Here is a 26,233-nt window from a genome sequence, read left to right as displayed (position 1 = left end):
ACATGGTGGGGGTCACCCTGGTCTGGATGTGATCACATGGTGGGGGTCAGCCTGGTCTGAGTGTGATCACATGGTGGGGGTCAGCCTAGTCTGGATGTGATCACATGGTGGGGGTCAGCCTGGTCTGAGTGTGATCACATGGTGGGGGTCAGCCTAGTCTGGATGTGATCACATGGTGGGGGTCACCCTGGTCTGGATGTGATCACATGGTGGGGGTCAGCCTAGTCTGGATGTGATCACATGGTGGGGGTCAGCCTGGTCTGAGTGTGATCACATGGTGGGGGTCAGCCTAGTCTGGATGTGATCACATGGTGGGGGTCACCCTGGTCTGGATGTGATCACATGGTGGGGGTCAGCCTAGTCTGGATGTGATCACATGGTGGGGGTCAGCCTAGTCTGAGTGTGATCACATGGTGGGGGTCAGCCTGGTCTGGATGTGATCACATGGTGGGGGTCAGCCTAGTCTGAGTGTGATCACATGGTGGTGGTCAGCCTAGTCTGGATGTGATCACATGGTGGGGGTCAGCCTAGTCTGGATGTGATCACATGGTGGGGGTCAGCCTAGTCTGGATGTGATCACATGGTGGGGGTCAGCCTAGTCTGGATGTGATCACATGGTGGGGGTCAGCCTAGTCTGAGTGTGATCACATGGTGGGGGTCAGCCTAGTCTGGATGTGATCACATGGTGGGGGTCAGCCTAGTCTGGATGTGATCACATGGTGGGGGTCAGCCTGGTCTGGATGTGATCACATGGTGGGGTCAGCGGCTGAGCGGTGGCAGTGTGTGGTGTATCGGGATCTGTGTGACAGCTAATAACAATGGTAGAAGTATGACGACCCGCTGTGCTGCATTTACCATAGTGCCGGACATATTTCTGCATTTATCTCTTCATATTTACATCGGACACGTCACAGAGGAAAGTACTGGGTTTCTTTAATTTTGTGCAAACAGTAAAGGTGTCAGATACAAGGTCCCTTATTTCATTAGCAGGAGTCGGTGTGGACACTTTTTCCCAGGCAGCGGCTTCCACCATTTGTAGGAGGAGGATTGCTGCAGGATCTTGTTCTTTGACGCTTTCCAGATTGGCAAATGGACCATGAAGACCAACAGCTCCAGCCTCCTCGTCCTTGTATATCTGTAATAAATCATCACAATATTGGATTAGATCTATAACGATTTAAACTATGACATAGTATAGACTGAGAGCGCCAGTATTCATACCAATATTACCCGAAATGCTTCCTGGAGCCATTATATGATTCCTGCAGAAAATATGTGCAATTCCACTAGATGTAGATAATGGAGCCAGTGGTACATTCTGTATTATCCTCCAGAGCTGCACTCACTATTCTGCTGGTGTAGTCACTGTGTACATACATTACATTACTGATCCTGAGTTACATCCTGTATTATCCTCCAGAGCTGCACTCACTATTCTGCTTGTGCAGTCAATGTGTGCATACATTACATTACTGATCCTGTGCTACATCCTGTATTATACTCCAGAGCTGCAATCACTATTCTGCTGGTGCAGTCACTGTGTACATACATCACATTACTGATCCTGAGTTACATCCTGTATTATACCCCAGAGCTGCACTCACTATTCTGCTGGTGCAGTCACTGTGTACAGACATTACTGATCCTGAGTTACATCCTGTATTATACCCCAGAGCTGCACTCACTATTCTGCTGGTGCAGTCACTGTGTACATACATCACATTACTGATCCTGAATTACATCCTGTATTATACTCCAGAGCTGCGCTCACTATTCTGCTGGTGCAGTCACTGTGTACATACATTACATTACTGATCCTGTGCTACATCCTGTATTATACTCCAGAGCTGCACTCACTATTCTGCTGGTGCAGTCACTGTGTACATACATCACATTACTGATCCTGAGTTACATCCTGTATTATACTCCAGAGCTGCGCTCACTATTCTGCTGGTGCAGACACTGTGTACATACATTACATTACTGATCCTGAGTTACATCCTGTATTATACTCCAGAGCTGCACTGACTATTCTGCTGGTGCAGTCACTGTGTACATACATTACATTACTGATCCTGAGTTACATCCTGCATTATACCCCAGAGCTGCACTCACTATTCTGCTGGTGCAGTCACTGTGTACATACATCACATTACTGATCCTGAGTTACATCCTGTATTATACTCCAGAGCTGCGCTCACTATTCTGCTGGTGCAGTCACTGTGTACATACATTACATTACTGATCCTGAGTTACATCCTGTATTATACCTCTGAGCTGCACTCACTATTCTGCTGGTGCAGTCACTGTGTACATACATTACATTACTGATCCTGAGTTACATCCTGTATTATACCTCTGAGCTGCACTCACTATTCTATTGGTGCAGTCACTGTGTACATACATTACATTACTGATCCTGAGTTACCTTCTGTATTATACCCCAGAGCTGCACTCACTATTCTGCTGGTGCAGTCACTGTGTACATACATTACATTACTGATCCTGAGTTACCTTCTGTATTATACTCCAGAGCTGCACTCACTATTCTGCTGGTGCAGTCACTGTGTACATACATTACATTACTGATCCTGAGTTACCTTCTGTATTATACTCCAGAGCTGCACTCACTATCTTTTGCAGATGTTGAATATAAGGACTCACCTCCTAAGTCTGCAGAATAGTGATTGCAGCTCTACAAATTGTTGATCACATTATACAGTGGGGCAAAAAAGTATTTAGTCACTCAGCAATAGTGCCAGTTCCACCACTTAAAAAGATGAGAGGCGTCTGTAATTTACATCATAGGTAGACCTCAACTATGGGAGACAAACTGAGAAAAAAAATCCAGAAAATCACATTGTCTGTTTTTTTATCATTTTTTTTGCATATTATGGTGGAAAATAAGTATTTGGTCAGAAACAAACAATCAAGATTTCTGGCTCTCACAGACCTGTAACTTCTTCTTTAAGAGTCTCCTCTTTCCTCCACTCATTACCTGTAGTAATGGCACCTGTTTAAACTTGTTATCAGTATAAAAAGACACCTGTGCACACCCTCAAACAGTCTGACTCCAAACTCCACTATGGTGAAGACCAAAGAGCTGTCAAAGGACACCAGAAACAAAATTGTAGCCCTGCACCAGGCTGGGAAGACTGAATCTGCAATAGCCAACCAGCTTGGAGTGAAGAAATCAACAGTGGGAGCAATAATTAGAAAATGGAAGACATACAAGACCACTGATAATCTCCCTCGATCTGGGGCTCCACGCAAAATCCCACCCCGTGGGGTCAGAATGATCACAAGAACGGTGAGCAAAAATCCCAGAACCACGCGGGGGGACCTAGTGAATGAACTGCAGAGAGCTGGGACCAATGTAACAAGGCCTACCATAAGTAACACACTACGCCACCATGGACTCAGATCCTGCAGTGCCAGACGTGTCCCACTGCTTAAGCCAGTACATGTCCGGGCCCGTCTGAAGTTTGCTAGAGAGCATTTGGATGATCCAGAGGAGTTTTGGGAGAATGTCCTATGGTCTGATGAAACCAAACTGGAACTGTTTGGTAGAAACACAACTTGTCGTGTTTGGAGGAAAAAGAATACTGAGTTGCATCCATCAAACACCATACCTACTGTAAAGCATGGTGGTGGAAACATCATGCTTTGGGGCTGTTTCTCTGCAAAGGGGCCAGGACGACTGATCCGGGTACATGAAAGAATGAATGGGGCCATGTATCGTGAGATTTTGAGTGCAAACCTCCTTCCATCAGCAAGGGCATTGAAGATGAAACGTGGCTGGGTCTTTCAACATGACAATGATCCAAAGCACACCGCCAGGGCAACGAAGGAGTGGCTTCGTAAGAAGCATTTCAAGGTCCTGGAGTGGCCTAGCCAGTCTCCAGATCTCAACCCTATAGAAAACCTTTGGAGGGAGTTGAAAGTCCGTGTTGCCAAGCGAAAAGCCAACAACATCACTGATCTAGAGGAGATCTGCATGGAGGGATGGGCCAACATACCAACAAGTGTGTGGCAACCTTGTGAAGACTTACAGAAAACGTTTGACCTCTGTCATTGCCAACAAAGGATATATTACAAAGTATTGAGATGAAATTTTGTTTCTGACCAAATACTTATTTTCCACCATAATATGCAAATAAAATGTAAAAAAAACAGACAATGTGATTTTCTGGATTTTTTTCCTCAGTTTGTCTCCCATAGTTGAGGTCTACCTATGATGTAAATTACAGACGCCTCTCATCTTTTTAAGTGGTGGAACTTGCACTATTGCTGAGTGACTAAATACTTTTTTGCCCCACTGTATGCTTTCTGAGCTATTGGAAAATGTTGCAGAACAGTAAGAGAAGACACTCAGGAGAGGCGTTGCCCTTCTATCATTGTGACTGGTGGACAGGGCGCTCCTTGTTCTTACTTGGTCTTTGGGTCCTCTCACATGATGGACCTTCGGTCCCGGCCGGACACAGGCAGCTGCAGACATTATTATTTAATATGGGCTCTCCATTATTGTGGCAAGGGCCACAGCGACAGGAGTTGAATTCGCTCAGGAACTCCTCGTAGGCTCGCTTCAGGTTCTGCCTCTTGGTCTCAATCCCGGACAGACCTGTTAATTTCAGACCTTCATGTAGGAGCTGGAGCTAAGACCAGAGATAGGATATGTGTCACCATAAAAATACCCACAAATCAGACAAAAATACACTGAGGAAAACAATTATAGGAAGATCAGAAGAAAATTGCATCAGGTGACTCACGATGATTAGTTCAATGCTCCTATGTTGGAGTGTACAACTGCTGCAGGCTTGTGCTGTAGAGGGACTACTAGAAGAACACTTGTGGTGCGGTAATAATAATTAGGAATGGGACAAGAAAAACAGACAGAAGCTGAAGGATAACTGATCCACATGAGACATGAGAACTTTAGTAGAGATATGTGGGATGTTCTGCAGGAGAGATCCGGGCTAAATAATAAGGTATTTCCGCAAAATGAGACCAAGGAAAGGACATGCAGGAGCAGGTAAATACTATACCAGAAGTGATTACACAGCTGAGATCAGTGGGTGAGGTTATAAAAGACGGTCATGTTGCTGCGCATTAATGCACTAGAGTCAAGGACTGAGACAAACCTGAGAAAGTCTGTAAAGACCAAACTAGCAGAGGTGAAGAACATGCTGCACGACTCTATAGAAAGTGACAGTGGAATTGATCTGGAAGCGATGGATACAATATTGCACCAGAAGGAAAGTCGGGCACGTTTCAGATGCCATAAATAGCAGAGAAGCAGAAACAATTGTAACAAAGCAACAATCATACATCTACATTCATATAACTGGGCTGGAAGGTTTGGGGTACGAGCACACAGCCTTTTTCAGGTGGGTGAACACCATGAGTTTTTCAAGAGGAAGATGTTTCAAGAAACGCCAGTGATTTTTTTTTTTTTGCAGTTTTCAACATTTTGACCAACCTGCAGGTTTTTTTTTAGTTTTACTAACACTTTTGAGGAGTATTTTTTTCAGGAATTTTACTTTTTTTTTTTTTTTTTTACACACTTAGGTAGGAAAAAAGGATCATCCCTGCGCTGCCGCAAGAAGAATTCCAAAAATTGTAAAGGTTTCAACGTGGTTTATTCTACGCGTTTCAGGGTTCAGGTGACCCCTTCATCAGGACAAACCACAAATATTGTACTTTTTTTTTTAAAACTCCATTAAAAAATTAAGCCAAAATGCTCAAAACTATGTCGGGGCATCTTCCAGGTGTCTTTTGAACCTTCCCATTGACTTTTATAAAGTATAGAGAGTCTTCTTCATAGCAGAAGACGCCTGAAAAATGGAGCGGTCACTTCTTTTGACCGCTTGGGCTCTATGGAAACATGAAGAGGTTAAAAGATGCCGAAAACACTGAACATAGGCGCAACAAGTGGTATTTACAGGGAAATACTGACTGTGTGCACATACGCGTATAGTTACATTATCACTTCCCCTTCTCCTACCTCATAATCAATGACAGCCGGATTATATTTCAGAGACCGTCCCCAATGGCGGTAGGTGCTGCCCTTCATCACATTCATCAGCCCTCCGACTGACCCCGTGTCCCCTCCTCTCGTGTGAGTGAGGACGTCCTTTATCACGCTCTCGCTTTCTTTACCGCCTAAAAATCAAGAAGGCAATTGTACCTGAACATATAATACATCGGCGTCCATACCTTGCACTCAAGATTTTAACAAAAGCAACACACACTCCTCGAGATTCAAAGACAACGTCAAAAGGAAGAAGGAATGATGGAACGCAAAGGACGGAGAAGTCACTGATCGAAAAATGATGGAAAAATGGAAACATCATTTTCAAAACATCTTGATTGATTTAGTCAGGAGTAGGAGCACCACGTGCAGAAATCTCCGCACTTCCATCCTGCAGGGACACAACCCGCTCCATCTCCGGACAGGTCTCCCATCAACCACATCTAGGACGTCATTGGTCGCTGATTACACAGGAGCTGCCAGCAGCGGATCTTGATGATTTGTCCAAGTGCATTCAGTGGCAGAACATTCCTCAGACGACCATTAATAACATCCGAGGCTGGAAGTGACCGCATTTCTGCATAAGGCGGTCATTACCAAAACATAAACTGAGAAGTTTTGAAAATATTGTTTCCATGTTTCCATCCTTTGCAGATCAGTAACGTGTCTATGGTCCGCCCATCCTGAGATTTCCATCACTCCACGGCTTCTCCTCTCCGGTGCTGCGATTTGGATGTTGAGGAGTGTATGACTTGTGCGGTCCAGGGCCACGTGCTACATAACATGTCTTGTATCATTTCCTACTATAGGCTGATACATGGACCACCATGACTGGGGAATAGAAATGTCACATTTTTCAGCACATCCTAGATAGGTTTTACCGTCAGTAGTTTTTTCCATTTTTTCGCAGGATTTGCCTTTTACTTTCAATGACCCCTCCAGTTGTTCATCATCTGATTGAAGGGTTAATCCAAAGTGACCGCCGAAACACTCCTCAACCATTCTGAATGTAATTTCTGGAAAAAAAAGAAGGGTAATGATCATTATACCAGCCTATATGCCCAGGTTATACCAGCATGATCCAAATCACTATATACAAAAAGGCGCATAACTTATATGCAGCGCCCCAGAGACCTGGTCGTTGCAGTATAGCGCTCTGCCACTAAGGAGAGTGATGGTACGTCCGATGGCACTAAGGAGTTCTCCTGAACAGGTATCACCAGAACACATTACACTTCACACTCCGGCCACTAGGGGGAGAAAAAGGCTTTATTTATTGGGCCCCTCTTCACACTGGTAAAACTAGGGGTTGGGGAGGAAGTTAGTCAGAAGCTGACTGGGTTGGATTCAGGCAACATCCCGTGGCAGGGGGTGTTGCAGGGAGAAGGCACAGGGGGGTCCCTGTCAGGCGTGGTAACCTGGCAGGTGCCTAGCAAACAGAACAGAACGTAACGGAACCGCGCCTGCACACCCTGCGGCGGTATCCAGGAGAGAGACACGAAGGGAAGGATATTGTGGAACAGTGTAAACGAGATCAAGCACAAAGGAGAGCCAGTAAGAGCCGTGCCGAGAGAGAGAGGCAACATCCTACTGAGGCGCGTAGTCGGTGGCCGGATCACCGTTGGAGTAACTGACTTCAAGCCTTACTTCAAACTCCGCCGGACAGTCAATTATAGGTTGGCTGTCTACCTTGAATTTCCTAAGCAGACATAGGGGGCAACATTGGGAGAGGGGCGTCTCTAGGGTCCCGGAAGACCTCCAAGCCTTCCCGTCATACGGGTGCGTCCTAGCCAAAATATACCTGGGGGACGTTAGAAACTAGTAACATCTGGAACTGAAGAGAGAGAGAAAGCTGTAGAGAACGAACGAACGAGAACAGCAGTTGTGAGGACTATTCCGAATGCTCAGCAGGGTAGGACTACAACACACAGGCGCTAGTGGTAGGCAACGATTTCCATCTGCGAAGGAAACTCTGGATGTGCCCTTCGGACCGGCCGGTCTCAGAAAGCCCTGTTAAGCGTGCTCTGGACTGAGTGTACTGAAGCCTTCAGTAAAGAGGTAAAGAGACTGCAACCTTGTGTCGTCGTTATTGCCTGCACCTCACACCATCGCCACCTACACCACTGGGAAGCCCTGGGGACATACTTCACCTTTGGGAAGGTATACCATCCAGCTGCCATTCCATCACCCCAGTGGACCCCACAGCAGCATCGGTCACCCTGACCGAACACCACAGGTGGCGTCACGAACCCCTGACAGACTGTGCTACCATCTTCATTGGACGCCCCTTAGCAGGGTCGCGGACCGGGTCTAGCCACCGTGACAGCCACAGAACCGAACCAGAGAGGCCCGGTACCGAGAACCCGTGGCCCTGTGTCTGGGGGCGATCCATATACCATCTGCATATATAATTATATACAGGAGATGCCCAAGTTATACCAGCTGTACATATATAATTATATACAGAGGATACTCAGGTTATATCAGCTGTACATATATAATTATATACAGAATATACCCAGGTTATACCAGCTGTACATACAGTATATAATTATATACAGGAGATGCCCAGGTTATACCAGCTGTATATATAATTATATACAGAGGATACCCAGGTTATATCTGCTGTACATATATAATTATATACAGAATATACCCAGGTTATACCAGCTGTACATATATAATTATAAACAGGAGATGCCCAGGTTATACCAGCTGTACATATATAATTATATACAGGAGATACCTAGGTTATATCACCCTACTCCATATCTCTATATACAAGGGATGTAAATCTGTTAGTTTTCAGCCTTGTGATTTATGTACTTGCTATATATTTGATACACTCCATTACCGTTTTTTTTCATAACTTCGGTGTCTAATACGAGGACACTGTCCAAGATGCCACCGAGGACGCCGGAGGTTACAAAGTGAGTGCCATAATCATTGATAAACCTGGCGTACAGGCCATAGTGGTAGCTATCGGGAAGCTCCATCAGTGACGTGAGCATGTCCTCATCCAGCACCAGGGGATTCCTTTTAATTCGAAAACGAGCAGTCTGCACTTTAGTGTGGAAGCGAACAAACTGCAGGTTCTGTAGGGAAAAAGATCAACGTGAGTAGATAGAATGGACAGAATAGACAGTAGATAGAATGAACAGAATAGACAGTAGATAGAATGGACAGAATAGACAGAGTAGATAGAATGGACAGAATAGATAGAGTAGATAGAATGGACAGAATAGACAGTGTAGATAGAATGGACAGAATAGACAGAGTAGATAGAATGGACAGAATAGACAGTAGATAGAATGAACAGAATAGACAGTAGATAGAATGGACAGAATAGACAGTGTAGATAGAATGGACAGAATAGACAGTGTAGATAGAATGGACAGAATAGACAGTAGATAGAATGGACAGAATAGACAGTAGATAGAATGAACAGAATAGACAGTAGATAGAATAGACAGAGTAGATAGAATAGACAGAGTAGATAGAATGGACAGAATAGACAGAGTAGATAGAATGGACAGAATAGACAGTGTAGATAGAATGGACAGAATAGACAGAGTAGATAGAATGGACAGAATAGACAGAGTAGGCTGATGGATATCTGACAATATCTTACCTTTTCTGTATATGTTGTGATATTTTTCAGGAAATCTGATTTCTTCTCATAGTTGAATCCCGCTTCTAAGCCGGCTGGAGAGTCTGCCGGTTTCACAGTGAGGGTAAATCCTCCGCCAGAGGACCCTCCTTTTCTCATAGCATTGAGCAGGTCTTTAGAGTCTTCATAAACCTCGAAGGCCATCCCGGTGTCTGCTCGGGCCTGGGGAAGAAAGGAAGAAGACAAAGCTGGACCTCTCCACACAGGGCCAGCGTCAGCACCCGGCATACCTGGGCAAGTGCCGGGGCCCTGGCAAAACAGGGGGGGCCCATTCAGGGTCGGCGTTAGAGGCAGGCAGCTGCCTAGGGCCCCCGCTCCCCCAGGGGCCCTCAGCTAGCGGCACATCATGCAGCCGCTATGGGGCCTCTGTGAGGCAGGGGGACCCGCCTGTCACCAGCGCCAACTCCCCCGCCGCCGCATTGAACTATACCGGCGTCTGCCGGTAAAGTTCAAAGCAAATGATGGAGGAGAGAACGTCACCTGACGCTCCCTCTCCCATCATTCCCCACTCAGGCAGTGCAGCGGCAGCCGCCAAGACCGGAGCAGCGCGGGCACGTTGAGAGGTGAGGAGTGGTTTGTTTTTTTTTAACCTATAACAGTGAGTACTGGACTATGGGGGGAGGGGGGCTGTGCTGTATACTACATGTCTGTGCTATATACTACATGGCTGTGCTATATACTATATGGGCTGTTATATGCTACTTGGGCTGTGCTATATACTGCATGGCTGTTCTATATACTACATGGGCCGTGTTGTATACTATGTGGCAGTGCTATATACTATATGGGCTGCTATATGCTACGTGGGCTGTGCTATATACTACATGGCTGTTGTATATACTACGTGGGCCGTGTTATATATTATGTGGCTGTGCTATATACTATATGGGCTGTTATATGCTATGTGGGCTGTGCTATATACTTCATGGCTGTTCTATATACTACGTGGGCTGTGTTATATACTATGTGGGCTGTTATGTGCCACGAGGGCTGTACTATATACTACATGGCTGTTCTATATACTACGTGGGCCATTTTATATACTACGTGGGCTGTGTTATATAATATGAGGCTGTGCTATATACTATATGGGCTGTTATACGCTATGTGGGCTGTGCTATTTGCTACATGGGCTGTGCTATATACTACGTGGCTGTGTTATATGCTACGTGGTCTCTTATATACTACATGGCTGTGTTATATGCTACGTGGCTGTGTTACATACTACGTGGGTTGTGTTATATACTACATGGCTGTGTTATATGCGATCATGAATCGTGGTATGTGTTAAAGGGGGGGCCCACCGAGACTCTTTCACCTAGGGCCCTCAAAAACCTGGAGCCGGCCCTGAGACTCCACATATACATGTTCCCCTCCACTGACAGCAGGCGCAGGTATTGGGTCCTTGCCTCCCACTGGCTGCAAGACATTTACACTATCTCAAGCCCAGATTGACCCTAAAATTGCCTGTAATGCCCCTCTTTAGTGACCTTTAGCACAATCCTCCTCTTTCGTGATCTGATTTGAGGGACCCTCCAGCAAACATCGAGCCTGTCAATCACGGATGTAATACTGGTGACTGGGGTCCGGCACTTACAAGGAACTGGTAAGTATGGAAGTTGTACGGTTTTCTGAAGTACTTCTCGTCGGTGGCGTAGTACATCTGCTCGCACGTCGGGTCGTATCTCAGCTCCCTCCATTCACCGTTGTAGACATATTCACACTGCCCACCAAAGTATCTGTGATCCAGAACATTCAGAGCCTCCTCCTGCGTCAAGATATTAAACCTAAAGAGACAAAGCGAAAACTGGTCAGAGGGAATGGCGGAGGAGAAAGTAAATAAGAAAAATGTAATAAAACTAAATATCTTAAAAAATGAATTTAACAATACAAAAGCAATAGTTTTTATTTTCCTCTCCCGATTTCTGTAACTGCAGTTTCTCTCTGCCTGTGCCTGATCAGAGTGTGATGTCAGAGCTGTGCGGTGTGCTCTGAGCCAATCAGATATCTCCCTCTGCTGCTCCTTCCCCCCTTTCACAGCAGGGACACTGAGGAACAGACACTGCAGCTGCATCCCCCTCCTCTCCCTCCTTCCTTGCCAATATTTAGAATTTTATTCGGGATGGATACAAATTATCCATAATATTACATATATAAATGTATGACTTATAAAATGCAATTATAATGTTTGGTGCCCTGTAAAGAACCTCTCACCCTCTGACAGCTCTCTCAGCCCCAGGGATTGGAAACAATTGCTTGCAGAACCTCTCATCTTCCTGGAGCTCGCAGTCCTTCTCATCGGACTCATCCCGGCAGTCGGCCTCTCCATTACATACCAGCTCTGTCTTTATACAGCGACCTATAGGTATATGGATACATCTAGATTCCTTAGAATGAGAGTAGCGCGCGTCGGTTCCATGGCATTGCTATAGGTAACACTCCCATCTTCAAACCCAGATTTCCTCCTAATCTGATGGTCTCTTACCAGTTTCTTCACACTGATGAAAATCGGAGCCGCACTTGTTGTCGGGGACACATTTCTCCGAGGATTTACAGATTATAGACTCCCACAGATTGCCGATGCAGATCCTTCCGTTATATTTGGAAGGCTGAATCAGAGGCCGGTACCGGTGCTGTGTAACAAAAGGAGAAAAGGAGGGTTTATGGTAACAATCACTATGGGAGGTATATACAGTATACAGCCCTGGAAGGGGTACAGATACTAGCCCAAAATATTTATGTGGTGGTCCTCCCCATAAATTAATGAAACTAGTATAATTTCTAGATTGTGGTCCCTAATGCAAAATCTCCAACAAGCCCTAAAGATCCCCGGTCTTCAATACTACTAGATAATTCATCTGGGTCATAAGGACCTTTTGCCCCCTCAAGGATCCAGGGTCTGGGTGTGACTGAAACCCCCATATCTACTGGAGGTACACCCCTGCAAACCAGGTCAATCCCTTATCATGAGAGAGGTCCATGAACATTTCCCTGCACCGACTCTGTCTATGGACACTGGTTTTAGACCATCTCTTTAAAGGGAAAATGATCATTTTTTAATTCTGTTTTTCATGTTGTTAATTCATAAAATTGTGTAAACAATAGCAGCAACAAAATGATTCAGACTCTATTTATTTGTGCAAAGATGTTATCTTGGTAAGTAAAGGTCTATGTGCAGAAAGGAGGAAGAGGAGGTGAGCTGTGACATCACCTATTGTGAATAGTAGATCCTGTGTTATCAACAGTATATAGAGGTGTTATCAGTCATTATACAGGAGGAGGTGAGCTGTGACATCATCTATTGTGAATGGTGGATACTGTGTTATCTACTGTATATAGAGGTGTTATCAGTCATTGTACAGGAGGAGGAGGAGGTGAGCTGTGACATCACCTATTGTGACTGGTGGATCCTGTATTATCGACTGTATATAGAGGTGTTATCAGTCATTGTACAGGAGGAGGTGAGCTGTGACATCGCCTATTGTGAATAGTAGATCCTGTTATCTACTGTATATAGAGGTGTTATCAGTCATTATACAGGAGGAGGAGGTGAGCTGTGACATCACCTATTGTGAATGGTGGATCCTGTGTTATCTACTGTATATAGTGGTGTTATCAGTCATTGTACAGGAGGAGGAGGTGAGCTGTGACATCACCTATTGTGAATGGTGGATCCTGTGTTATCTTCTGTATATAGAGGTGTTATCAGTCATTGTACAGAAGGAGGAGGTGAGCTGTGACATCACCTATTGTGAATGGTGGATCCTGTGTTATCTACTGTATATAGAGGTGTTATCAGTCATTGTACAGGAGGAGGAGGTGAGCTGTGACATCACCTATTGTGAATGGTGGATCCTGTGTTATCTACTGTATATAGAAGTGTTATCAGTCATTATATAGGAGGAGGAGGTGAGCTGTGACATCACCTATTGTGAATGGTGGATCCTGTGTTATCTACTGTATATAGGGGTGTTATCAGTCATTGTACAGGAGGAGGAGGTGAGCTGTGACATCACCTATTGTGAATGGTGGATCCTATGTTATCTACTGTATATAGAGGAGTTATCAGTCATTGTACAGGAGGAGGAGGTGAGCTGTGACCACCTATTGTGAATGGTGAATCCTGTGTTATCTACTGTACATAGAGGTGTTATCAGTCACTGTACAGGAGGAGGAGGTGAGCTGTGACATCACCTATTGTGAATGGTGGATCCTGTGTTATCTACTGTATATAGAGGTGTTATCAGTCATTGTACAGGAGGAGGTGAGCTGTGACATCACCTATTGTGAATGGTGGATCCTGTGTTATCTTCGTATATAGAGGTGTTATCAGTCATTATACAGGAGGAGGAGGTGAGCTGTGACATCACCTATTGTGAATGGTGGATCCTGTGTTATCTTCTGTATATAGAGGTGTTATCAGCCATTATACAGGAGGAGGTGAGCTGTGACATTACCTATTGTGAATGGTGGATCCTGTGTTATCTTCTGTATATAGAGGTGTTATCAGTCATTATACAGGAGGAGGCGGTGAGCTGTGACATCACCTATTGTGAATGGTGGATCCTGTGTTATCTACTGTATATAGAGGTGTTATCAGTCATTATACGGGAGGAGGCGGTGAGCTGTGACATCACCTATTGTAAATGGTGGATCTTGTGATCTACTGTATATAGAGGTGTTATCGATTATTACACAGGTGGATGAGCAGGACTGGGGGAGCAGAAGGAAATATTGTTCTTCTTGATTAATTTTATGACATTATTTCTGTGTTAAATTTTCTGGATCAAACAGTCATTTTCTTTCTTCTTCAATCCTAATTATTTCCATTTGACGTTAATTGGTTCTGTAACAGGTTAATGAAAACATTGATAATTACAATAACAGATGTACAAGATTCGGTGTTCAGAGTGATTTGTTCATTGTGGCTTAATCACCCGTCCCTCGTCGCAATTCGTTTCTTTTTTCAATTTTGGAAAATGAATATGTTTACTTAACACAAGTGCCAAAAGAAAAAGTTAATTAAAATGTGAGACAAGAAAAATGCAGATGGCTCTATTTAAAGGAACCCTGTCACCCAGACAATATCCTTTTAGACTGGGGCATCTGTAGGATATTCATTTGGGAATCTTCCCTATCAAAACTGAATCAGTGTAAATATAAAACCTGTGAAATACACTTAGTCACAATAAGAACAAAAAAGAGCACCGCCCCCTGGACTCTTTACAGTTTGGACTCTTTCAAAAGTGTTGCATGGAGAGGTCAATTCATAACACCTACTTTCTCTCTGTTGGATGGCCAGAAAAAGGGGGGCGAGACCTATGAAAAAAGTCAGTACATGGACAGTAGTGTGTCTAGTAACTGCCTCGTGCTCTGTAACTTGCAATCCACTCTGAGTAGGCAGTTCGTTTTCATCATCATTCTTCAAGCACTATAGGTGCTGGAACTAATGTTCCATCAATTCCCAGCATGTATTGCTCTTAGTCTTGTCTATTGCCTTTACTACCATAAACCAAAAGCTTTCCTCTCTGACATAACTGAATGCCGTCTCAGACAGAAAAGCAGAAGCAGAGATACAAAATAATCCGACTCCCACTTCCTGTAGAGAGCCAAACTCCGCAATCACTTCCTGTAGAAAGAGAAAGATCTACCCTCACTTCCTATAGAGAGATAAAGCCCCACCCCCATTTCCTGTAGAGAGCCAAACTCTGCGCTCACTTTCCACAGAGTGACCAATCTCCACCTCCACGTAATGAAGAGAGAAAAAGCTCTGTCCTCACTTCCTGCAGAGAGACAAAGATCTACCCTAACTTCTGGCAGAAAGACAAAGATCCACCTCACTTCAAATAGAGACAAAGCCCTGGCCTCACTTCCTGTAGAAAGACAAAGATGCACCTCACTTCCTGTAAAGAGACAAAGCCCTGGCCTCACTTCCTGTAGAAAGACAAAGATCCACCTCACTTCCTGTAAAGAGACAAAGCCCTGCCCTCACTTCCTGTAGAAATAGAAAGCTCCTCCCTCACTTCCTGTAAAGAGACAAAACTCTTCCCTCACTTCTTGTAGAAATAGAAAGCTCCTCCCTCACTTCCTGTAAAGAGACAAAGCTATGTCCTCACTTCCTGCAGAGAGACAAAGATCTACCCTAACTTCTCGCAGAAAGACATAGATCCACCTTACTTCCTGTAGAAAGACAAAGATTCACCTCACTTCCTGTAAAGAGACAAAGCCCTGGCCTCACTTCCTGTAGAAAGACAAAGATCCACCTCACTTCCTGTAAAGAGACAAAGCCCTGGCCTCACTTCCTGTAGAAATAGAAAGCTCCTCCCTCACATCCTGTAAAGAGACAAAGCCCTGGCCTCACTTCCTGTAGAAAGACAAAGATCCACCTCACTTCATGTAAAGAGACAAAGCCCTGGCCTCACTACTTGTAGAAATAGAAAGCTCCTCCCTCACTTCCTGTAAAGAGACAAAGCTCTGTCCTCACTTCCTGCAGAGAGACAAAGATCTACCCTAACTTCTGGCAGAAAGACAAAGATCCACCTCACTTCCTGTAAAGAGACAAAGCCCTGGCCTCACTTCCTGTAGAAAGACAAAGATCCACCTCACTTCCTGTAAAGAGACAAAGCCCTGGCCTCACTTCCTGTAGAAATAGAAAGCTCCTCCCTCACTTCCTGTAAAGAGATAAAGCTCTGTCCTCACTTCCTGCAGAGAGACAAAGATCTACCCTAACTTCTGGCAGAAAGACATCGATCCACCTCACTTCCTGTAGAAAGACAAAGATCCACATCACTTCCTGTAAAGAGACAAAGCCCTGGCCTCACTTCCTGTAGAAAGACAAAGATCCACCTCACTTCCTGTACAGAGACAAAGCCCTGCCCTCAATTCCTGTAGAAATAGAAAGCTCCTCCCTCACTTCCTGTAAAGAGACAAAGCTCTGTCCTCACTTCCTGCAGAGAGACAAAGATCTACCCTAACTTCCTGTAGAAAGACAAAGATCCACCTCACTTCCTGTAAAGAGACAAAGCCCTGGCCTCACTTCCTGTAGAAAGACAAAGATCCACCTCACTTCCTGTAAAGAGACAAAGCCCTGGCCTCACTTCCTGTAGAAATAGAAAGCTCCTCCCTCACTTCCTGTAAAGAGATAAAGCTCTGTCCTCACTTCCTGCAGAGAGACAAAGATCTACCCTAACTTCTGGCAGAAAGACATCGATCCACCTCACTTCCTGTAGAAAGACAAAGATCCACCTCACTTCCTGTAAAGAGACAAAGCCTGCCCCTACTTCCTGTAATCGATCTTGATGTAGATTACAGCAAATTACACAGTGAAGATAACATAATAAACAAAATGATTTGCAGATTGCAAGTCGCAAGGAGTAACACTATTTCTGGACATTATACAGGTCCTTCTCAAAAAATTAGCATATAGTGTTAAATTTCATTATTTACCATAATGTAATGATTACAATTAAACTTTCATATATTATAGATTCATTATCCACCAACTGAAATTTGTCAGGTCTTTTATTGTTTTAATACTGATGATTTTGGCATACAACTCCTGATAACCCAAAAAACCTGTCTCAATAAATTAGCATATTTCACCCATCCAATCAAATAAAAGTGTTTTTTAATAACAAACAAAAAAACCATCAAATAATAATGTTCAGTTATGCACTCAATACTTGGTCGGGAATCCTTTGGCAGAAATGACTGCTTCAATGCGGCGTGGCATGGAGGCAATCAGCCTGTGACACTGCTGAGATGTTATGGAGGCCCAGGATGCTTCAATAGCGGCCTTAAGCTCATCCAGAGTGTTGGGTCTTGCGTCTCTCAACTTTCTCTTCACAATATCCCACAGATTCTCTATGGGGTTCAGGTCAGGAGAGTTGGCAGGCCAATTGAGCACAGTAATACCATGGTCAGTAAACCATTTACCAGTGGTTTTGGCACTGTGAGCAGGTGCCAGGTCGTGCTGAAAAATGAAATCTTCATCTCCATAAAGCATTTCAGCCGATGGAAGCATGAAGTGCTCCAAAATCTCCTGATAGCTAGCTGCATTGACCCTGCCCTTGATGAAACATAGTGGACCAACACCAGCAGCTGACATGGCACCCCACACCATCACTGACTGTGGGTACTTGACACTGGACTTCAGGCATTTTGGCATTTCCTTCTCCCCAGTCTTCCTCCAGACTCTGGCACTTTGATTTCCGAATGACATGCAAAATTTGCTTTCATCAGAAAAAAGTACTTGGGACCACTTAGCAACAGTCCAGTGCTGCTTCTCTGTAGCCCAGGTCAGGCGCCTCTGCCGCTGTTTATGGTTCAAAAGTGGCTTTACCTGGGGAATGCGGCACCTGTAGCCCATTTCCTGCACACGCCTGTGCACGGTGGCTCTGGATGTTTCCACACCAGACTCAGTCCACTGCTTCCTCAGGTTCCCCAAGGTCTGGAATCGGTCCTTCTCCACAATCTTCCTCAGGGTCCGCTCTCCTCTTCTCGTTGTACAGCGTTTTCTGCCACATTGTTTCCTTCCAACAGACTTACCATTGAGGTGCCTTGATACAGCACTCTGGGAACAGCCTATTTGTTGAGAAATTTCTTTCTGGGTCTTACCCTCTTGCTTGAGGGTGTCAATGATGGCCTTCTTGACATCTGTCAGGTCGCTAGTCTTACCCATGATGGGGGTTTTGAGTAATGAACCAGGCAGGGAGTTTATAAAAGCCTCAGGTATCTTTTGCATGTGTTTAGAGTTAATTAGTTGATTCAGAAGATTAGGGTAATAGGTCGTTTAGAGAACCTTTTCTTGATATGCTAATTTATTGAGACAGGTTTTTTGGGTTATCAGGAGTTGTATGCCAAAATCATCAGTATTAAAACAATAAAAGACCTGACAAATTTCAGTTGGGGGATAATGAATCTATAATATATGAAAGTTTAATTGTAATCATTACATTATGGTAAATAATGAAATTTAACACTATATGCTAATTTTTTGAGAAGGACCTGTATACCTTGTATCCTGCATTTTTCACCTATTTTGCTCTGCGTGCTCCATCTGTCATTTTTTGTTGTCTCTGAGCTGGTGGTTGTAGACGAGTAGCTATGATGTCTCCCATACACAGCACACACATACATGAGGGTATACTTCTCTCCTGTCTGTATGCAGCATACGTTCACCAGCAGAATTGAGGATGTCGTACAGCAGTACTAAGAGTGTAGCTGTGAACCCAGCTCTGGGCTGAGATCTAACACTTACTAGGAAGCAGAAGCACAGAATTTTTTCACGGTGCTTGCGGTGATCTCATCGAGGTCACTGCAGTTCATCATCCCGGCTCACAGTGAAGGGTGGGAATGCAGTTTCAATGACCGGCGGTGAACCTTATGACATCACCGCTAGTCACTGACGCTGCGCTCGCAGCATCTCATTATCCCGTGGTTTTTTGCCTGAGCTGTCGCATCATGGCACCGTACAGGTGGTAAACCACATATTGCAGATATGGATTATTGCGTGGGAAATCTTCACTTTGGACAAATGAGGGATATGGTTGTTTATTTGTCTTTTTTAAAGGAGACAAGGGTTTCAATGGAATGGGTGTAAGGCGAGTATATCTTTGTTTAATTTTTTTAGATAAATTTGTAAAACGGTGTGGATTTTTATTTCAGAGAAAGGACTTTATTCTGGTTGTTTTTTTATGTACAATGTGACTATGGGGTTAGTAATATAGATGTGCATTATAGACGCCTCTCCATTACTAAACCCTGGGCTTGATGTCACCTGACAATACAAAGGTGACATCAACCCCACAAATATTACCACACATACCACCGCCACAGGGCAAATGGGAAGAGCCGGGCAAAGTGCCAGAATTGGTGTATCTAATAGATGAGTCTTTTCTGGGGAGGCTAATTTAATAAAATGAGCGCTGGTTATCAAAAATAGAACAGACCCCGCATCTTTTTTCATTTATTTATTTATAGTGCAGGCTGATGACTATTCCCATCAGCGGTACCTGATGTAGCTGTTATCAGTGACATTAGGCATTGGCTGATGAGCGTAGTACTCCTATCATCCGACGCCTCTGTGACCGGCGGTAAACTTTTTACCGCCACTCACAGCTGCTGGCTCACGCTGTCACTTGACTGGCGGTAATGATTTTACTGCTGATCAGAGGCACCCGAACATCTAGGGGTCCGTCCATCGCTAAAGATATGTTGCTTAAACAATGACTGTAGGGGATGATGAGAACTGTCTGACTGTATGGACATAGCCCTACTTTAATTTAGCAGAAATTATACATATACCAGTCAGAATGAATGAGAAGAAAATATACGGTACAACTAGAGCTAATGACTGGACAGGAAGACAATCTTACTTTGCTACCTTGGCAAGGAAAACACGGAGACCATTCGGACCACTGACCGAGCTTACAGTCCACAGAAGCAGGAGTGGAGCCTGAGCTCCTGGAGAACCTGAAACATAAATCCCATCAATGCAACAAATAGGAATAAGTCAAACAATCTATACAATTGGAAAGAATCCTAAAGTTATGGTATCATTCCAGAAATAGTATAGAAAAATGAGAGAAAATCCTGATCTGAATGATCAGGGCAAAAAATCTGCTGTCACTCTCCCCCCAGACTTTACTGTAGTCTTCTGATTCAGAGCAACATTCTGCTGCCTTCCTGTTAGCTCTCAGGTTGTATTCTCTGCTGCCCCCTGCTGGCTTCATGTATGCAGTGCACTGTGGTAGATGAAGATTATCTTTCTAACTATGCTATTAACTACTATTACTAATATTGTGTTCTATTCCCCCGGAAAGATTTTTTTTTATCTATATAGTAGAGCATATTTCAGCTTAGGAATCATTTAACTCTACAGAGTAGAAATGTAGAAATATCCTGACAGCATTAATTTCAAGCATGATTGAGTGAGAAGCTGTGATTAGAAATCCACTAAATTTCATCAGAAGCCGCAACAAGGACTCCTTCCATAGCAATATATATATATATATATATATATATATATATATATATATATATATATATATATATTTCCATAAAAATCATTTTGAAGAACTGAGAACAGATGCAGAGGGTTAGATTTCCACTATAGATCTGTTCCATCACAACCTCCAAGGTACAGAAATATGTGACAAAGGAAGGATAATCCAGCCCAATGGACATGCAATCATTTTGTTAAAGTATTATACAGAGGACGACTAGTAAAATATTCATGTTAAAATCAAAGATGAGATCTACGCGTTTCAGGTGCCGCAACATCATAATTAAGAGAGCTGCGGAACCTGAAACGCGTAGGGGCCATCTTTCGGCTGGGAGATTAAAGTAATTTTACTGTTTAGTTTAGGAGAGACATCATCGTCCACAATTCATTGCATCAGAGTGGTTTATCAACACAGAGTTTGCACATTTCACATTCGAAAAGTTCTGCATGCAGCTTTGGATGTGACTGGAGTATAGGACTGGATAATGTAGGAGAAACAGAAACAGCCCAACGTCAGATACTTATGGCCCCTACCTGCCGGCTGATCCAATGTGGCCGCTCGTCACCATTCCTACGATGCATAATACGGATAAACGCCAAAGATCGGAGCCGCTATAAACGCTCATCTTCCCCAATGAGATGGATGCGATGCTGCCGCGCAGACATGGATGTGCAGGAGGAGAAACTGGAGCTTTCCCGGCAGCGTCCGCAATGGTGAATCATTGACAAGTTTCTAAATATTTCCTCTGATAGTTCAAAAAAGTTACCAAATCTCAAATAAAGGTAGAACGTGTTTACCTCTGAGCTCCGACTGATAACAGCGGACACCGGGGCAACGTCTTCACTCAGCAAAACATCTGCCCTGGCCAGAAATTAAGAATAAATCGGATTTATATACTTCATACAGTGGCATGTAACAGTTTGTGCACCCCTGGTCAAAATGACTGTTATTGTGAATAGTTAAGCAATATGAAAATGAAATGATCTCTAAAAAGGGCTAAAGTTTAGATAACACATTTCCTTTAGGCAAAAAAACAACAACAAAAATAATAATTATATATATATATATATATATATATATATATATATATATATATATATATATATATATAGTCATTTTTTGTTCATTAAAAATTTTTTTTTACAAAACTGAAAATGGGCAGATGCAAAGGTTTGGGCACCCTTAATAATAATAATAATAATAATAATAATCTTTATTTGTATATAGCGCTAACATATTCCGCAGCGCTTCACAGTTTAACCCCTTCATGACCCAGCCTATTTTGACCTTAAAGACCTTGCCGTTTTTTGCAATTCTGACCAGTGTCCCTTTATGAGGTTATAACTCAGGAACGCTTCAACGGATCCTAGCGGTTCTGAGATTGTTTTTTCGTGACATATTGGGCTTCATGTTAGTGGTAAATTTAGGTCAATAAATTCTGCGTTTATTTGTGATAAAAACGGAAATTTGGCGAAAATTTTGAAAATTTCGCAATTTTCACATTTTGAATTTTTATTCTGTTAAACCAGAGAGATATGTGACACAAAATAGTTAATAAATAACATTTCCCACATGTTTACTTTACATCAGCACAATTTTGGAAACAAAATTTTTTTTTGTTAGGAAGTTATAAGGGTTAAAATTTGACCAGCGATTTGTCATTTTTACAACGAAATTTACAAAACCATTTTTTTTAGGGACCACCTCACATTTGAAGTCAGTTTGAGGGGTCTATATGGCTGAAAATACCCAAAAGTGACACCATTCTAAAAACTGCACCCCTCAAGGTACTCAAAACCACATTCCAGAAGTTTATTAACCCTTCAGGTGCTTCACAGCAGCAGAAGCAACATGGAAGGAAAAAATGAACATTTAACTTTTTAGTCACAAAAATTATCTTTTAGCAACAATTTTTTTATTTTTCCAATGGTAAAAGGAGAAACTGAACCACGAAAGTTGTTGTGCAATTTGTCCTGAGTACGCTGATACCTCATATGTGGGGGTAAACCACTGTTTGGGCGCACGGCAGGGCTTGGAAGGGAAGGAGCGCCATTTGACTTTTTGAATCAAAAATTGGCTCCACTCTTTAGCGGACACCATGTCACGTTTGGAGAGCCCCCGTGTGCCTAAAAATTGGAGCTCCCCCACAAGTGACCCCATTTTGGAAACTAGACGCCCCAAGGAACTTATCTAGATGCATAGTGAGCACTTTGAACCCCCAGGTGCTTCACAAATTGATCCGTAAAAATGAAAAAGTACTATTTTTTCACACAAAAATTCTTTTAGCCTCAATTTTTTCATTTTCACATGGGCAACAGGATAAAATGGATCCTAAAATGTGTTGGGCAATTTCTCCTGAGTACACCAATACCTCACATGTGGGGGTAAACCACTGTTTGGGCACATGGTAAGGCTCGGAAGGGAAGGAGCGCCATTTGACTTTTTGAATGAAAAATTATTTCCATCGTTAGCGGACACCATGTCGCGTTTGGATAGCTCCTGTGTGCCTAAACATTGGCGCTCCCCCACAAGTGACCCCATTTTGGAAACTAGAGCCCCCAAGGAACTTATTTAGATGCCTAGTGAGCACTTTAAACCCTCAGGTGCTTCACAAATTGATCTGTAAAATGAAAAAGTACTTTTTTTTCACAAAAAAATTTTTTCGCCTCAATTTTTTCATTTTCACATGGGCAGTAGGATAAAATGGATCATAAAATTTGTTGGGCAATTTCTCCCGAGTACGCCGATACCTCATATGTGGGGGTAAACCACTGTTTGGGCACACGGCAGGGCTCGGAAGGGAAGGCGCGCCATTTGACTTTTTGAATGGAAAATTAGCTCCAATTGTTAGCGGACACCATGTCGCGTTTGGAGAGCCCCTGTGTGCCTATGCATTGGAGCTCCCCCACAAGTGACCCCATTTTGGAAACTAGACCCCCCAAGGAACTTATCTAGATGCATATTGAGCACTTTAAACCCCCAGGTGCTTCACAGAAGTTTATAACGCAGAGCCATGAAAATAAAAAATAATTTTTCTTTCCTCAAAAATGATTTTTTAGCCTGGAATTTCCTATTTTGCCAAGGATAATAGGAGAAATTGGACCCCAAATATTGTTGTCCAGTTTGTCCTGAGTACGCTGATACCCCATATGTGGGGGTAAACCACTGTTTGGGCGCACGGCAGGGCTCGGAAGGGATGGCACGCCATTTGGCTTTTTAAATGGAAAATTAGCTCCAATCATTAGCGGACACCATGTCACGTTTGGAGAGCCCCTGTGTGCCTAAACATTGGAGATCCCCCAGAAATGACCCCATTTTGGAAACTAGACCCCCAAAGGAACTAATCTAGATGTGTGGTGAGGACTTTGAACCCCCAAGTGCTTCACAGAAGTTTATAACGCAGAGCCATGAAAATAAAAAAAAAATATTATTTTCTCAAAAATGATCTTTTAGCCTGCAATTTTTTATTTTACAAAGGGTAACAGGAGAAATTTGACCCCAAAAGTTGTTGTCCAGTTTCTCCTGAGTACGCTGATATCCCATATGTGGGGGTAAACCACTGTTTGGGCACATGCCGGGGCTCGGAAGTGAAGTAGTGACATTTTGAAATGCAGACTTTGATGGAATGCTCTGTGGGCGTCACGTTGCGTTTGCAGAGCCCCTGATGGGGCTTAACAGTAGAAACCCCCCACAAGTGACCCCATTTTGGAAACTAGACCCCGAAAGGAACTTATCTAGATGTGTGGTGAGCACTTTGAACCCCCAAGTGCTTCATAGAAGTTTATAATGCAGAGCCGTGAAAATAATAAATACGTTTTCTTTCCTCAAAAATAATAATTTAGCCCAGAATTTTTTAATTTTCCCAAGGGTAACAGGAGAAATTTGACCCCAATATTTGTTGTCCAGTTTCTCCTGAGTACGGTGATACCCCATATGTGGGAGTAAACTACTGTTTGGGCACATGCCGGGGCTCGGAATTGAAGTAGTGACGTTTTGAAATGCAGACTTTGATGGAATGCTCTGCGGGCGTCATGTTGCGTTTGCAGAGCCCCTGATGTGCCTAAACAGTAGAAACCCCCCACAAGTGACCCCATTTTGGAAACTAGACCCCGAAAGGAACTTATCTAGATGTGTGGTGAGCACTTTGAACCCCCAAGTGCTTCATAGAAGTTTATAATGCAGAGCCGTGAAAATAATAAATATGTTTTCTTTCCTCAAAAATAATTATTTAGCCCAGAATTTTTTATTTTCCCAAGGGTTACAGAAAAAATTGGACCCCAAAAGTTGTTGTCCAGTTTCTCCTGAGTACGCTGATACCCCATGTGTGGGGGTAAACCACTGTTTGGGCACACGTCGGGGCTCAGAAGGGAAGTAGTGACTTTTGAAATGCAGACTTTGATGGAATGGTCTGCGGGCGTCACATTGCGTTTGCAGAGCCACTGGTGTGCCTAAACAGTAGAAACCCCCCACAAGTGACCCCATTTTAGAAACTAGACCCCCCAAGGAACTTATCTAGATATGTGGTGAGCACTTTGAACCCCCAAGTGCTTCACAGACGTTTACAACGCAGAGCCGTGAAAATAAAAAATCATTTTTCTTTCCTCAAAAATGATGTTTTAGCAAGCATTTCTTTATTTTCACAAGGGTAACAGGAGAAATTGGACTCCAGTAATTGTTGCGCAGTTTGTCCTGAGTATGCTGGTACCCCATATGTGGGGGTAAACCACTGTTTGGGTGCACGTCGGGGCTCGGAAGTGAGGGAGCACCATTTGACTTTTGAATACAAGATTGGCTGGAATCAATGGTGGCGCCATGTTGCATTTGGAGACCCCCTGATGTGCCTAAACAGTGGAAACCCCTCAATTCTAACTCCAACACACCCCTAACCCTTATCCCAACTGTAGCCGTAACCCTAATCACAACCCTAACCCCAACACACCCGTAACCCCAACACACCCCTAACCCTAACCACAACCCTAATTCCAACCCAACCCTAGCCCTAAGGCTATGTGCCAACGTTGCGGATTCGTATGAGATTTTTCAGCACCATTTTTGAAAAATCCGCGGGTAAAAGGCACTGCGTTTTACCTGCGGATTTACCGCGGATTTCCAGTGTTTTTTGTCCGGATTTCACCTGCAGATTCCTATTGAGGAACAGGTGTAAAACGCTGCGGAATCCGCACAAAGAATTGACATGCTGCGGAAAATACAACGCAGCGTTCTCGCGCGGTATTTTCCGCACCATGGGCACAGCGGATTTGGCTTTCCATATGTTTACATGGTACTGTAAACCTGATGGAACTCTGCTGCGGATCCGCAGCGGCCAATCCGCACCGTGTGCACATAGCCTAATTCTAAAGGTATGTGCACACGCTGCGGAAAACGCTGCGGATCCGCAGCAGTTTCCCATGAGTTTACAGTTCAATGCAAACCTATGGGAAACAAAAATCGCTGTACACATGCTGCGGAAAAACTGCACGGAAACGCAGCGGTTTACATTCCGCAGCATGTCATTTCTTTCTGCGG

At 43.7% G+C, this 26,233-nt stretch overlaps 1 protein-coding gene across 1 annotated transcript; it reads right to left on the bottom strand.

Moving 5' to 3' along the window:
* Positions 1-877: 877 nt before the first annotated feature.
* On the bottom strand, positions 878-21,441 carry C8A (complement C8 alpha chain). The gene is made up of 11 exons (XM_069736629.1): positions 21,241-21,441; positions 20,078-20,174; positions 12,187-12,334; positions 11,916-12,060; positions 11,299-11,488; positions 9,663-9,863; positions 8,886-9,126; positions 6,913-7,047; positions 6,005-6,162; positions 4,433-4,655; positions 878-1,135 (listed from the first exon to the last, which is right to left on the bottom strand). Exons 1-11 carry the CDS (start codon positions 21,330-21,332, stop codon positions 984-986), a joined length of 1,782 nt encoding a protein of 593 aa, XP_069592730.1. The 5' UTR covers positions 21,333-21,441; the 3' UTR covers positions 878-983.
* Positions 21,442-26,233: the final 4,792 nt, after the last annotated feature.

This window comes from Ranitomeya imitator, chromosome 8 (assembly GCF_032444005.1).
Source record: "Ranitomeya imitator isolate aRanImi1 chromosome 8, aRanImi1.pri, whole genome shotgun sequence".
In the NCBI taxonomy this organism is placed as follows: Eukaryota; Metazoa; Chordata; class Amphibia; order Anura; family Dendrobatidae; genus Ranitomeya; species Ranitomeya imitator.
This window is presented reverse-complemented; position numbering and strand designations above follow the sequence as displayed.

Bases quoted from the DNA above. Each gene is read 5' to 3' on its own strand.
- C8A (XM_069736629.1), bottom strand. From the start codon at position 21,332: ATGAGCGTTTATAGCGGCTCCGATCTTTGGCGTTTATCCGTATTATGC. The intron at 12,335-20,077 runs GTAAGATTGTCT...TTTGTTACACAG, and splicing joins TTCCTTGCCAAGGTAGCAAA to CACCGGTACCGGCCTCTGAT. The intron at 4,656-6,004 runs GTAGGAGAAGGG...CTCTGGTCTTAG, and splicing joins CGGCTGTCATTGATTATGAG to CTCCAGCTCCTACATGAAGG.